The 15,486-nt window shown below is 53.7% G+C and overlaps 1 protein-coding gene across 3 annotated transcripts in view; it reads left to right on the top strand.

The window, feature by feature from the left end:
• Nucleotides 1-15,486, top strand: part of ZNF609 (zinc finger protein 609) — a 68,754-nt gene that overhangs the window by 13,952 nt on the left and 39,316 nt on the right. For 2 of the 3 annotated variants that reach the window (XM_034066056.1, XM_034066058.1), the window contains exon 2: nucleotides 330-1,194. In XM_034066056.1, coding sequence (XP_033921947.1) covers nucleotides 448-1,194 — 747 coding nt within the window. In that variant the 5' untranslated portion in view covers nucleotides 330-447. The remainder of the gene's footprint in view (nucleotides 1-329; nucleotides 1,195-15,486) is intronic. The other variant, XM_034066057.1, reaches the window with a different exon arrangement.

The raw sequence follows: 15,486 nt of genomic DNA, 5'->3' as shown, positions 1-15,486 counted from the left end.
CTCGATAATTCAGAAGGAAATGGCAAGCAGGGAAACGTGTGAGTAATGTCTTGTGGAGCCGAGAGCTGTGACCTGCCAGGGCTGGTATTGATCAAGGGACCAGTGCCAGATGGCTGCTGCTGCTGCGGGGATGGCTGAGGAGCAGCCCCAGCCTTGGGGGAGGGAGCAGGAAGATGCTGCCTCGTGCTGTTGTGATGGGGATGTGGGAGGTTGAGGGCTTTCACCCTGCCCGGGACTGCTCTTGCCTGCACGTGTGGCTCTTCTGACATTCAGCTCTGCCTGCTTGGGCATTTCGTGTGTAACCTTGTTCTCTTTGCTCTCCTTTCCAGCAGCGATGCCGTCACCTGGGCAGACCCAGACCACTGGAAGCCCCCCAAGGACGTAGGTGACCCCCAGGGTGTGGAGGCAGGGAAGAACCTTGAACTGTGAGGGGCTGTTAACTCTAAGATGTCCTTGAGCAGCGGAGCTTCCGGAGGGAAAGGAATCGATGCGAACCCGGTTGAGACGTACGACAGCGGGGATGAGTGGGACATTGGCGTAGGGAATCTCATCATTGACCTGGACGCTGATTTGGAGAAGGATCAGCAGAAATTGGAAATGTCGGGCTCCAAAGAGGTGGGGCTCCCGGCACCCAACGCGGTGGCGACCCTGCCGGATAACATCAAGTTTGTGAGCCCAGTGCCGGGCCCGCAGGGCAAGGAGGGCAAATCCAAGTCAAAAAGGAGCAAGACTGGCAAGGACAGTGGCAAGCCAGCCCCAGGGACTTCCTTGTTCACTCCCAACGAGGGAGCTGGTGGCAAGAAGGAGGCTCAAGGACGTTCTGGGGATGGTGCGAATTCAGGCAGCTTGGTGCCTGCCGTCACCCCGAAGGGCTCAGAGAAATCGGCCAAGGCATCTCGCAGCGTGGCCGGCTCCAAGAAGGAGAAGGAGGGCGGCTCGTCCAAAAGCAAGAAGGAAAGGAGTGAAGGTGCAGGGGCTGCATCGGAGAAGGAGCCCAGCGTGCTGCAGCCCCTGGCCCTGGCAGTGAGGGTGGGACAGTATGATGGGGGCCAGGGGACAGAGCCTGCTGCTGCCGAGCAGCTTGGGAGTATAGCTATTGACACGGGAGCTGCACTCAATCCCTTGGGAGTTAAGTCGGAGCTGGAGGACGGGGAAAGCGAGTGCCGACAGCTGAAAAAGGTGAAGTCGGAGAAGGTAAGAGAGGTGTTGGGGTGTGGGTGGAAGCGACATTGCTGCTTGACTCTGGTGATCCCGTCTGTGCTGGGATGTGCCGCTGTGGAGCTTGCAGCAGGACCATGTGTCTTGTGCTCTTGGGGGCCAGCCCTCATGTATGGCTGGTGCCCCCTGGTTCTGGTGTGGAGATGGTTTGGCTGGTGGTCTGGATGTGGCGATGGGAGGGCACTGGTCAAGCTGTGCACCAGCAAACAGCCTGCAGCCACCGTGCGTCAGGGCACCAGCCTGCCCTGCCCTCGGGGACTTGGTTTCTTCAGTGCTGTGTCTGTGCCAAGCAGGTCTGAGCCTGTTCGGCTCCTGTGGGAGGAACCTGGGTTAATATGAAGGTGATGTCCTAGTCCTGTGCCTGCTGCAGCTCCTAATGGGACAGGGCCGTGTCTGTTGTCCACCATGCTCTGCTTCCTGGTGGCTTTAAGTCCTGTGTGAAAGCTCCCTGCAGCTCCCGGGGGAGTTTATTTCTCTGTGGTTGCATCATTTGCAGAGAGGAGACCTTAACATGTTAGCAAATGTGGGATCCCTGTGGGTGTGTAGACAAGTACAAGGTGAAGGGCTGACAGGAGTCACTGCCTTATTTCTTGGTCTGCTGTTGGTATCTGGGCTTTGTCCCACTTGTGACGTTCAGCCTCGGGATGACAGATTGCTGTGGGTGATGTTTGTACATGTCGCTCCTTGCTGACGTGCAGCAGCGATGCTGAGCTGGTGAAGCTGCTTTTCCAGGTCACCAGGGGTACAAAGAGCCCTTCCAGTGAACAGCTGTCTGTCTGTCCGAGCGGTGCCTGGCTCTGGGGGCTGTGCAGCCAGCTCTGAATGCAGCCGCCCGGAGCAGAGTGAGCTTGTTTCTTAGTGATCTCAAGTGCGGTGGTTGCCGTGGGCAGATGGGGAACACGTTGAGTGCTTGGAGTTCTTCATGCTTGGAGCAGAAGCTCCCCGCACCAGCTGCCCTCGTGGTGTTGCTGGTCCAGGCCTGTGAAGACACTCGTTTGCTGTGCGTGGGGTGTGCATTTGGGGTGGCTGAGCCCTGGTGCTGGGGTGTGGGGAGGGTGGCTGGGGGTGTCGGGGGTGCAGGTTTGCTGTGTTTGTATCTGGGGGCTCGCTGGGAGAGGTTCTGTTTTGGCATGGGGATCCCAGTGCTGTGCACCAAGAAGGGTTGTGTGGGGAATGCTCAGTGGGATTGGGAGAGTTGCTGAGCCTATTTTTAACATCCACAAAAAGAGCATACATGGAGAAAAGGCTGGTGGGGATGGTCAGCCATGGGAGAAGAGCTGCTAAGTAGGTCAGTGCTTCCTTTGCTCAAGGGGAAGGCTCTTGGAGCAGGTGACTGAAGCCTGTAAGATGAAGGAGTGGTATGAAGGTGACGTGTTGTAGCCTTGTCCTTTCTGGCAGTGGAAGCAGAGTAAATGAAACCAGGAAGAGGAGCAGGTGCTCTTTTGCATGGTGGACTTGAATGCTGCTGCAGAAACTGGATGCTGGAAGTTCACCAATGCTCTGGGGCACCTGGGTGGATTTGTGGAGGAGGAACCCATGGTCGGGTGTACAGGGCAGTGTCTTTTGGAAAAAGCCCTAGGAGGGCTGGAGCTTGGGAAGTGGTTTGGAAAATATCTCAACATGTTTGGCTGTTACATTCCTTCATAGCCATCTGCTGCTGGCCACTGTGAAAACTGTGGGAGCTGACTGGGCCTTTTGTTGTGCCCTGCATGGCTTTGCTTGTGCTTTTTGTGTTAAAGATTTATGTCTTCCACTGATGCAGCTGCAGAAACCCTTTGCTCATAGAATTGCCAAAGTGAGGTGGGGATTATGAAGAGAGGGACCAAACAACATGGACCTTGACAGGCTGGAGGAGTGGGCCCATGTGAACCTTATGAAGTTCAGTAGTGCCAAGTGCAAGGTCCTACACCTGGGTTGGGGCAATCCCTGCTGTTGGTGCAGAGTTGAGGATGAATGAATTAAGAGCAGCCCTGTGGAGAAAGACCATGGGGTACTGGTGGGTGATAAATTGGACATGAGCTGTTGCTGTGCCCTTGCAGCCCAGAAAGCTGGTTGTATCCTGGGCTGCATGACCAGCAGGTCAAAGTTCTTCCCGGTGAGGGTGCTGAGGCGCTGGCACAGGGTGCCCAGAGAAGCTGTGGCTGCCCCATCCCTGGCAGTGTTCAAGGCCAGGTTGGACACAGGGGCTTGGAGCAAGCTGCTCCAGTGGAAGGTGTCCCTGCCTGTGGCAGGGGTTGGAGCTGGATGAGCTTTAAGGTCCCTTCCTTTCCATGCTGTTCTGTCATCTTTGTACAGATACCCTGTAAGGATGGTTCTGCTGTTTCACTTGTCCAGGTTCTGGTGCACCCACATGGATGCAAACACAGCCGTGTTTTGAGAAGTGATTTAAGGTCTGGATTTGCAGGAAATGGTGTCACATTTGCACTCGGGAGGAGCCATCAGCTCTCTTTTGTTGGCTAGATGGATTCATTCAGTTCGGGAAAGCTGAGGGTGAGGAGAAGAAAGCTGTCTGCATGATGAGAGGTAGGAAAGCAGTTTTATATCTTGAGGAAGAGCCTGAGGATGGGCCAGTGGCTGATGAGGTGGAGGTGGGCAGTGGTGTTGAGCTCTTCCTGTTTCCTGGGAGCTGCAGAGATGCCCAGTGTGGAGTCTGAAGGACAAGTGAAGAGCCAGTGGTGGAGGGCAGCAGCAGTAGAGGGGGACGAAGGCGGCTGGTTCCTTCAGGCCTGGGGACAAACCCTGCCTGGGAAGAAAGAAACTTGCTCAGACTGAAACAGGAACAGCCACATTGTGACTCAGCCCAACCTTTGGTCTCTAGCAGCTTGTCCTCTGCTTAACCCTGTGCTGCTCCCACTTCCGTTTCAGGCAGGGAGGCTGGTCTCCATCTGGGGATGAAGAAAGAGAGAATGTCTCTTTCTTCACCAGCTTCAGCCTGGGGTAGATGACCTCCCCATACCTACGTGCATGCTGAGCAGTCAGCCTCCAGCCAGGAGGTTTTGTTGGATCTCCTTGGCTGGATTAAAGAGCACTTTAGCTGAGACTATTTTTCCTTGAGGATTAAAGAGCACTTTAGCAGTGAGTATTTTTCCTTGAACAAGGTGCCTCGGTGCCACAGTCAGCTCACTCTTTGCCCCTCCTTCTGCTTTTGTGCTCTTTAAATATCTCACTGTAAGATTTTGCAGCTCCCAGTCCTTCTGGGTGTAGAAAAGAGCTTTGATTTTGGAGTTTTGGCCACCCTTTCGTGTCAGCAGCTGCTTGAGCTGGTGTGGTGTCCATGGGCGAGATCACCCTTGCACCTTGTGTCTGACACAGGACAAGGTGACGCTTACCTGACATTGTGACAATGATAGAGCCTGTGGACACAGCCCATGGGCTCGACAGAATATATTTTGCCAGTGTGACCACACGGCTCCTCTGGTTGCTGCTTCCTGGGGTGAAGCCTTGGGATCCAAAGATCCCAAACACCCCTTTTCTAGGTGCTTATCTGGCCATATCCCGCCTCCTATTGTGGCTTGCCCTGGCTTGTTATGTACCCTCCTGGAGCCTGATGCTATCTCTGTGCTGGGACACAAGGTTAACTTTGCCAGGAATGGGGCTTGTCCTGATGACTCCTGTTGGCAGTAACCCTCTTGAGACCTGCCAGGCTCTCTGGGGTGCGTTGAGCACCTAGCGCAGGTTTGCCTTGGGCTGTGCTTTGGTACCTGGGCAGCTCCTTGCACCAGCCAAGGCTGTTGGAGCCCCAGAAGACATTTAGGGCAGGAGTGAGAGCTTAGTACTTTTTGCAACAGTGAGGGAAACGAGCCTGTGCTAATGCAGCACGTCTGGAGCGTGTGGACCAGCAACTGGGTCTGTCCCTGCGGTGTCGAGCAGCAAGCCGTGAGTCCTTGGGCATCCTGGAGCTGAGGCTTGGTTCACAGGGAACGCCTGCTCTGGGTGAGACGCTGTGCTCAGCAAAATGGCCGTGTATGGGGAAGCGGTGCCGGCCGGGCTGGGGAGCCCCGGCCCCCCCTGCCCCACAGCCACTCCCGTGGGGCTGAGCCGCCCCAGCTCCTCTCACCCTGTGCTGTGCCTGGCCCCCTGCCTGCGCCCGCGCTGCGGCACCGGCCTGCCCAGGGCACGGTGAGCATTAGACAAAAGAGGCTCCCGGCTCTTGGCTGCCGCTCCGGCTTTGTTGTGATGGAGAGGTTGTTCAGAGCAGGAGGCGGGTTTTTGTCTTCTCTTTTTTTCCCCTCTCTTCTCTTGCAACGAGTGCCCAGATGCGACACTGCCGCAAACATGGGAAGGGCAAGGAGAGCCCGCTGAGGCTCAGCTCCCCTCAGAGCCTCCCTGTGTCATGTGTGCTGCGGCTTTGGGCAGCAAGGAGGCTGGGTTCAGTCCTGGCCCCCTGCGGGAGAGGAGGCAAAAGCCACCGGTGCAGTTTGTGCCCTGGATTTGACCCACAGTGTGGGTATGGCCTGCACGTGCTTTGGGTGGCCCAATAGGAAGGGGACATTGTAAGGTGGGGAACACTGCAGTGGATGGGCCCTAGAGCTGATGTGAACGTACACTGCTGGTGCTGTGGGAGGACAGCATGGTGCTGGAGGTGGTGCTGATGGCAGCTCCGAAGAAAGAAATAGTCCCCCAAAATACATCCTTGGACTCTTCCTGCTGCTGCTCTCTTGTCCAGTGGTTTGCAGTGTGGCTGTGGTGTTATCTGTGCTGACATTCTTTCCCTAAACCCATAGAGGCAAATTTGCATGGTGTCCGTGCTTTTCCTATAAGCTGCGACTGTGCCAGCCTGACCAGGACATGGGATTACCCCCCAGTGCTGGGTGTCTCCCACCCATTCATTCTTTACCTAGAATCAAATCACATCTGCTTCTTCTTTTTCAGTAATTTTTGGTGGAAGGGATGAGACTTGGTGGTTGATGGAGCAGTGAGGGTTCAGGTGAAGAGGTGTTTGCATGACTCTGGCTTGAAGTGGTGAGATCTTCCTAGAAGGCACTAGCTCTCTTAGGTGCAAGCCCAGCAGGAGTTGGCTGTAGACTCTCTTGGGGACATTTCTGTGTATTATATATTGTATTTGCTTCCAGCTTTGCACCTTGGAGGGTGATGCTCTTCTGTGCAGAGCCTGGAGACCACCATGGGCTTGGCTCCAACCTGAACATGGAGGTAGCTCATGGAATGTGGCTGTGGAGATGTAGCTGCTCATCCTGTGCTGCTGCTTAACATCACTCTGCTAGTGTGTGTAAAGGGCTCCAGCTCTGCTCTGGCATCTTCTGTCGCAGCGTCTTGGCCATCACCAGCTTCTTGCTGTCCCTTAGTGCTTGTCCTCTCCTTCACTAGCTGATGGTCGCATCAGTGCAGGCTGCTTCACGTTGCCCAGACCTGTCCATGCATCCTTTTAGGACTTGATCTCACCCTCTACTGGCAGCTCTTTGTGTCTTGCTCAGTACAAACTGGTTCAACTGGGATTTGACCACCGAGCTCCCTGAGGAATGGTGTGGGAGCAGGGAGCTGCTGTGCTGAGGGCTCAAGCCCTCTGTATGCTGGGCACCTTCTGTGCTTGCAGAAAAACCCAACACAGCAGAGCAGCTTTTCCCACTCCACATGTCAAGACATTTGGTGCAAGGTTTTGGCAAAACCCAGGCTGCTCTGAGAATAGATGCCCAGTGAGTTGAGGATGAACTCTGTATTTAGGGAGGTGGTTTGGGAATTGGAGTTGTTTGATGTCTTCCAATACCCAAAGGGGGCTGAAAAGAAAGCTGAAGAGGGACCTTTAACAACAGCCTGTAAGGACAGGACAAGGGAATGGCTTTAACCTGCCAGAGGGGAGACTGAGATGAGCTCTTAGGCAGAAGCTCTTCCTTGTGAGGGTGCTGAGGTGCTGGCACAGGGTGCCCAGAGAAGCTGTGGCTGCCCCATCCCTGGCAGTGTTCAAGGCCAGGTTGGACACAGGGGCTTGGAGCAAGCTGCTCCAGTGGAAGGTGTCCCTGCCTGTGGCAGGGGTTGGAACTGGATGAGAATTAAGGTCCATTCAGTCCAAACCATTCTGTGATTCTATGATGTGGGGCTGTGATGGGGTGTCGTGGGCTTGTCCCAGCCTCGTGTTTCAAAGATGTGTTTGTGATTTTGACCCAGATGTGAGGTGCAGTGCCTGGTGGGTTTCCTTGTCTTGAGGTCAGAGTTTGGGCAGAGAAACTCCTAATGGAGGGAGTTTGGTCAAAAGAATTTTTGCTTTACAGCCACCCCAAAGCTCCCTCTGCATCCTTCAGAGCTCTGCTGTTTTCTGCAGGGATTTTTAAGGCATGTGGGAAGCCTAGTGCTTTGGGTAGGGACCTGCTCATACTGACAGCCCTGGGCAGAAGCCAGTTTCTTGCCATCTCAGTGCAGTTTCCCACCCCTCACTCCATGGGGTCGGCTCTTTCCAAAGAATGGCAGCCGGAGCAGCATTGGCAGCCCAAAGGAAGTGGCAGGGGGTGCAGGCAGCTGCCGGCTCCTGCCTGCTCCTCTTGTTGTGGGTTCTTCTCTCCAGCCATGCTGGAATCAGCCGCCTCCAGAGCTGCTGACAGGGCTGTGTGGGGAGGCCTTGGGAATTACACCACTCGTTTCCTTATCGTCCCTGGACCCGCCGCCCAGAGCCTTCTGCTCTAGGAACAAGGCAAGAAGGGGGCACGCAGCCAACATGTGTCAAGAGCTACAAAGGAGGAAATTGGCCTCGTTCACTTAAAACCATGGGGTTAGTCTTTGAGTTTTGGCTCCTGCTGAGAGGTTATTTATATGTGGGCTTTTTCTTTTTTTTTCTAACCACTAGATGTAGCAGGCCGAGAGCTTCAGCTGATCCCACCTCGGAAGCTTTTATACAGGAAAAATTGCCTCTCTCGCTGTTTGCTCTCCTGGCTGGCAGTGCTGGGGAGGATTAGTTAAGGAGTGAGTTAGTTTTGATGCCCATCCGGCGTTGCTGTATCCTGTTTAATGGATCATTGTGCTGAAACACAGCCCGGTCTCTGCTGGAGCGGGAAGCAGGACTTGCACCAAGGACAGAGTGATAAGAAGTGGAGAAAACGTCTCCCATTCCTGAAGATGGAAGCAGAATGACAACGCTAGTGAGGGGGCTGGCAGAGAGGGGATGGCTTCTTCTTGCACCAGTTCCTTGGTGCAGTTGACCTGCAGATCTGCCCACCCCCAGTGCTCTGGTTAGAGATTTTGATGGGAAGGCTGGGGGTGATCAGTGCTGCTGACTCATGGACCTGGTTTCTCCTCCCGTGGAGATGGGAACTGCTTGAGATGGGTCCGATTTTGAGGCTGACTGGCTCGGGTAGACTCTCATGTTTGTTGCTTTGCTCCCAGGCTGGCGCTGGCTGCTTATTAGCCTAATGACCCCTGTTACCCAGCACCATTTATCTGCACAGTGAGATTTCTTTAAAGGAAGATCCATGCGTCTGGAGCGCTGTGTGACCCCGGAGGCTTCAAAACTTGGCGCCTGCTCCCACGGCCCTGCCGGGAGCTGATGCAGGGGGAGTTTGCCAGGAATAACCCGCTAATGAGCAAAGCTGCTCCTGCACCAGCAGTGGGGAGGCCTCGGGAAGGGCTGTGAAGCAAAGCATTGCCTGCTTTGCCCTTCCTCTGCTTGTGAATTCTGGCTTGTAGGGTATTCACTGCCTTCTCCTTGTTTTCTCCAGGCCTGGCATCTTCTGTGCCACTGATTTACTGATGTTTGTCATGCAAACACAGCGCTGCTTTGCTCTGCCACTGTTTTTGAGGATGCTTTGGGCTGGAGCTGTGAAGTCCTTCCTCCTTGTGTGTCCTTGTGTGCAGGCAACATCAGAGATGTGTTGAGTGAAAGGCCACCTGAATATTCTGAGCTGATAGCAGGCAGCACCTGTGTGCAGGATAAAAGGCCACTGCAGTAGACTTTTTGGGGTGACTTTTTGTGATGTTCCTACTTCTTGATAATCAACACCTGGAGCTTGAGGCGGGACTCATTGGGAGTCACCCCAGGCCTCCTAGATGTGGAGCCAGCAGCTGGAGTCACAGAGCTGGGGAGGGCAGCCCAGGGTTGGAAAGGAATCTCCGGGCTCTGAAATGATTTAAAGGCACCAGCAGCCCGATGCTGTGTTGTATTTGGTGACAACATCTGCTGGAGATATTCCTGTCCCTGTTACTCATTCCTGCCCACGGACTAGATCAGAGATGGAGCTGGTGTAAATAAATGTGGCCGGGGTTTTCTGGGGTGAGCTCAGGTCGCAGCTGGCGCAGGGACAGGGCTGGGATCACGGCAGTGCTGGTGCTGCCAGGGCTGCACACGGGGGTTTTGCCGGGACCTTGCTGTGGTGTGAGGGGTCAGGGGCTCTGCCTTGCCTCTCGCGGGACTTGCAGTGACCTTGGCCAGCACCACTCAGCCCAGGAGGACGCATGGTGCCTGTGCTGTCTGTCTCTCCTTGTCCCATGCTCCCAGCCTTGCCCCTGGCTAGCTGATTGGTGCCAGCTCCATCCCCACCCGCTGCAGACAGGATAGATCCCTTTGCAGGAAGACGTTGACCACAGAGCTTTTATATGGTGTGGTAATGGCTTGTGCTCATATCTGCTGATGTTTCCCCTGTGCTTGACACTGAAATTGGTTTAAACCTCAGTGAGTTGTCTGGATTTATTTTAAGATGCTGTCTGGCCCATACTCTCATGGGGTCTCTTGGAGTGTGCTGCAGTGAGTGATGTGGAGAGCTCACCTGCTTTGCAGGCTGAACTTGAATACTGGTTGTGACATGGAGGTCACCACATTTTAAGTCTCATCAAGGGAATGGGACACCATGTGACTCAAAAGCGCTTTCATCTGGTTCTGAGGGAGCAAGAGGACCTGTCGGCACTCTTGGTTATGGCTGCCCCTCCTGGATGTGAATGCAAGAGCCTCTGTGCTTCAGTTTCCCCCCTGGATACAGGGAAACCAATCCCTGCACGGATGGGATGCTCCCGTTAGACATGAGTGTGGGCTTTGTCAGGGAGAGCACCTGAGATGCTCTGGGTGAAGAAGGCACCATTACAGCTACAGGTCCTGTGGTTGTGGTGGTGTGTTTATTTTCCCAAGCCAGAAAGCAGCTCCATTCCAGGAACTCAGTCCCCTGTGAGAGATGCCGGTGCAAAGTGGCCATCTTCTTTCCCCAGGTGCTAAGTAAACGAACACCCCGTCCCTCCCTGTGCTCACTGGGTTGCAGGTAACGCTGCCTCCTGTGCTGGGAACAGCCCTGCTCCTCTGGTTCACAGGTGGACGTGGCTGTTGTGGAGCGAGCTGTGTGCCAGGTGGCTGCCGAAGAAGACCCCAGGGCTGGGGCTTGCTGCTGGGGTCAAGCCTGTGTCTGTCAGGCTGGAGAAGGCAAAGCAGCACCCACCCGGTGGCTCCCCAGTGGAGGCATGGGATGTGTTGTCCAAAAGGGTCTTGTTCCCTGGGAAGGGTGTCCCAAACATAACGGATACTGCTAGAGCTGGTGTTGGTGCCTGGGTGATGCGTCACCAGCTGGTGCAGCAAAGGGGCTGTCTTGTCCTCATGGTTCCACGCCGAGCATGGTCCATGCTGAGAGCCATGGTTAACGTGACTGTGCCAGCTCCAAGCGAGTATTTCCAGCTGGTGTTACTCTGCCAGCTTGGGATCCCAGCCCACCCTCCCTGGCAGGACACACAGCCTCTGGTCCCTGCTCCATGTCCTCTTGACCCACTGTGCTGGAGGCAAGCAAGGGCTATTGCAAGGAGGAGGGAACAAAGTCATGGGAGAAAAGGGAGGACACAAGTGCTGGAGCTGAGCTCCAGCAACCGAGTGTGGAAGGGAGGCTTGAAAGCACAGGGGAGATCCAGAGCCAGGCCATGGATGCTCTGGGGCCAGGAGAGATCACACTGGGAGGCTGGAAAGGATCCTATAAGGGGAGGATGGCCAGGTGCCAGTCATCTCTTTGAGGTGGTAACTAAGTCATCAGGCAGAGCTGGCTTGTGCTGGTGAGGCCTCTCCTGCCCGAGCACTGGGAGACCAGTGCATCTGTAGGATGCCTTGTGAGCAGAGCGACATTTCAGGGTTTCGGATGCTGTTTGCTGTTCTGTGGTTGAAGGAGAGGAAGGCAACCATATGTATATATCACAGAGCTGAGCAGTTTGCTAACAGGAAGGTTTCTTTTTTTTGCTTAGCATTAACATTTCAAGGTACAGGAACTCTTTAGTATTTTATGGTCTTCTTCCACACTGGCTATTAATAATCTGCTTTGTGTACAGGGGAAAGGGAGCTGGAGGGGCTGAGCTTTGAATGTGCCTTTGAAAGAAACCAGCCTTTTGGTAGGAACCCTACAGCCACAAGCAGAGTGTTTCTTATCTGCCCTGATCTGGGGAAGAGTTAAAGCCTCTTGGTAGCAGGGGGGTTCAGCTCTCAGGCTGTGCTCTGCAGGGGTTGGATCTTGCACGAAAAGCAGAGGCTGCACATGAAACCACCCTCCAGCATAAAGGTGATTGAACATGCCATGGCTTTGCTGGGTTGCTGCCTGGGTTGTTTGTGGAGGAGCAACATCCAAGGAAAAGGCCCTGCTTTTAAGGGGCTCACAGCCTGTGCTCCTCTCTGTTCCATCCTGCAGATCACGAAAGCAGAAGCTGTTGGTGTTCCCTGGGATACTCAATGGTAGCTAATGGTAGCTTGGACCAGTTTGTGTCCTGCCCACATGGCCTTTAAGCAGGTTCAGTGTTAACTCATTCCCCCACGGGTGTGAGGAGGTGCATGGCATTAAAAAGTGGAAATGTTGGGATTTCCAGGCTGTGTACTCCTTGGCTCCTGGCAGGAGCTCCTCCCTCTGCAGGCCCTTCAAAGACAGAAGACACACTGGAGAGGGCAGCGAGAGATCCAGTTCTGGTTTTTCTTGTTGTGTGAACAGCAAGAAGCTCTTTTGGGGTTCCCACTGTGCCACCTCCATACCCAGCACTCCCAGTACGCTCGAGCCCTGGGGTCAAACGCATCCGCTTTCCCACAGGGAAGCAGCTCTCCTCAGCTGCCCTTGGCAAGGAGGACTGCTAAGATGCACCACATCTTCATGGTGTCCTCATGGTCTCCAGCCCTTGTCCACAGGAACAAGAGCCACCAGACTTGCAGGTGACTTGTTTCTGGGCAAGAAACCATCAGCTTCATCCTCCAGACCACTGAAGCAGCCAGATTTTCTGGGCAAGTGCAGGATCCAATTTAGTGCAGATCCCAAGCTGGTAGCACAAGGAGCCCATGATGAGAGGTTGGCTCCTCATTTGAAACCACCATCATGAAGCAAAGCACATTAAGCTGGGGCAGGGGACCACTGTTTTGGTACATGGGACCATGGTTTCTGGGCATGGAGACCTGTGTTATGGTGCTGTGCTTTGCTCCTTACCCACTGCTCCATTGTTGTGCATTACCCAAAACCTTTTGGGAACCATCCTCCCTGGTCATCCTGCTTCAAAATGACACTAAAGTAATGCCTGGTGAGAGGTGCTTCAGCAGCACATGCTGACTGATTCCAGCCTCCCACTAGTGAGCAAGGCCATTAAAAACCAGTCTCCTCTGGGAGCTGATGGTCTGATAAGGGAAGAGAATTACTTTCAATTTCTCATTGATCCTAATGAGGCAGTGTGGGAGTCGATGGCGTGGCTGTTGGTGGCTATCAGCTCTGGCACTCGGTGCCGCTCTTGGGTCCGGTTTACTCCTCAGTTCTAGGGAATCTAATAAAGAGAAAAGTACTTAGGAAGATTTTAATCAGAACTTGGCAGAAGAACTGAAGGAAACCCAAGAAATCTTCTGACAAGCGTGCTTCTCGCTGAGATTGGCAGTGAATGGAAAGGGCAGAGACGGGGCCGTGGCTTGGGAGGGTTGGGTTTCTTCTTGCCAGTTTAATGGTATCATATTAGTGTTCCTGCCTGCCCCAGGCTGCGTGGGAGGAGGGAGAAGATAAGCTGCCTTCAACGTGCTGAAGACTTGCTGTCAGCTGGAGGTGAGGCAGAGCGGTTGATGAAAGTTGTCCCAGACATGCTGGCCATGGCCAGCGTGGCTGAGGAGAAGGTTACTGAAGTTACAGCAGTGGCCTTGCACATTGGGGCAGTGTGTGAATTGGGTGGTTTTCTTCAAGAAGTTGACCTGATGGGCTGGAAGAGTGAGCTCATGTGAACCTTGTGAAGATCAACAGAGCCAAGTGTAAGGTCCTGCCCCTGGGTCGGCACAGTCCCCTCTGTTGGTGCAGACTGGGGGGGTGAATGGATTGAGAGCAGCCCTGTGGAGAAGCCATGTGCTTTCTCACACAGTTTTGTGGGTACTGGTGGGTGATTGAATGTGACATGAGCTGGCACTGCTCCCATCACCCCAGGCAGGAGCCAGTGGCTCCTGGCCAGCCTGGGCTGCATCAAAAGAACCGTGGCCAGTGGGCCAAGGGAGGGGATGCTCCTTCTTTGCTCTGCAGTCCTGTGTCCAGCTCTGGGGTCCCCAGCACAACAAGGATGTGGAACTGTTGGAGCAGGTCTGGTGGAGAGCTGTGAAAAATGGTCTTAGGGCTGGAGCAGCTCTGCTCTGGAGACAGGCTGAGAGAACTGGGCTATTTCAGCCTGGAGAAGAGGAGGCTCTGGGAATCCACAGATTGCATCCTTGCAACGTATGAAGGGTGTTCATAAGGCAGATGGAAGGAGACCTTTTACCAGAGCCTGCAGTGACAGAACAAGGGGCAACAGTTTTAAACTAAAAGAGGGGAGATTTAGATTGGCCATAAGGAAGAAATATTTTCATGCTGATGGTGACGAGACACTGGAAGAGGTTTCCTAGAGAAGTTGTGGATGCTCCATGACAGGAAGTGTTCAAGACTAGGTTGGATGATGGGGCAAGACGTCTCTGCCCATCGCAGGGGTTGGACTAGAGTCTTAGAAGGTCCCATCCAACCCAAACTGTTTTGTGGTTCTGTGGTGCTAAGTTGCTGATGGTGAATGCTGCTGGGAGTGAGAAATGCTACTGTGAGGTTCAAAGCCCTCATGAGTGGTGTCTGGGTTCAAACTGAGGTATATGTGAAGGGTGTCTCCTTGCTTGGACAGACCTTGTTGCTGTGATGGGAGATTAATCTCAGCTCCCCAGACCCTCACTTAGAGCTGATGGTGAGTTTCCCATAACAGCTTCTTAGCTCAAGTTTTTCCTTTTGGGGTTTGGCTCAGCTGTAAGTCCTGGTTATTTTGGAAAATGTGATTAAAACCCCATGGGGTGGCACAAGTAGCTTGACCATTTAGGGGAAGCAGAGCTGCAGGAGTGGTTCTTTCTGTGCTTGTCCTGCAGATCCATAACCCAAACCAGCTTTTATTTCCTGAGTCCCGGTGAGGTGAACGTGGAGTTTTGGTTTCCGAGTGTGGGCCTGGCGCTGCTGAGCAGAACCCCCCAAAGTTGTGTTTATTTGTAAAGGGCTCCTCAAGATTGTGTTGTACCAGTGCTTTTTGGTTTATTGATACTCCAGCATCTGGACTGGTTTCCTAAAGGTTCTTTCATTCAAGAAGAGGCTAAGGGAGTGAGAACTGTTAGGATAAAGCTGCCAAAAATAATCTTTGCTTGAGACTATGGTACCACTTTTGGGACTTCCTCTTGTACAGCAATTTGTGAGTGAGCACAGTGAACATGCTCCAGTTGGTTGCTCCTGCTGGGGGTTAGAGGACTATGAAGTGTTTGAGTTTGTCATGTGCTGTGTGAGCTGATCTTATGGTGGTCAGGGAAGTTGCAGGGAGTTGTGGTCGAGGTGACCAAATCCATGAGAGGAAGGATCTATGTGCACGTGGTTGGATTGATGGGAACAGTCTGGAACCTGCTGCACACATCCATCTTCCTCACCCCCTGCAATGAGTTGCTTTTGCTCCTCTAGCATTCAATCCTGTGACTAACATAACAAGCCTGATAGCTGGCACAGCTTTAGGTGTTGAGGATGCATTGGTGACAACATGATAGGGATGATCTTTAAGGTATTGTATGAAGAACCATCTGCAAAGTAGGGTGGTGCAGCACTGGAGCGTTTGGTTCTCAGCACCTGGGAAGTGCAGAGCTGAGTGCTGCAGTTTAACTCTGCCCCCTCGTCATGCTCCTTCTGGCAGTGTTTTTGCTGAAATCCCATGTCCGTATGCTGTGACTTTGTTTGACAACTTGTGCAGTGAGAGGGAGCTACGCCTCTTCCTTGACGAGATGTGTAGGTACATGCAGCATGTGTTCTCCAAAGTTGTGTGGCCCTGAAACAAAATAATGCTTTGGATGCCATCTGCTTTGTAGGGGGCAGAGTTAGATCTGCTGCA

The sequence above is a fragment of the Melopsittacus undulatus genome, chromosome 9 (genome assembly GCF_012275295.1).
Source record: "Melopsittacus undulatus isolate bMelUnd1 chromosome 9, bMelUnd1.mat.Z, whole genome shotgun sequence".
Lineage (NCBI taxonomy): Eukaryota > Metazoa > Chordata > Aves > Psittaciformes > Psittaculidae > Melopsittacus > Melopsittacus undulatus.
This window is presented reverse-complemented; position numbering and strand designations above follow the sequence as displayed.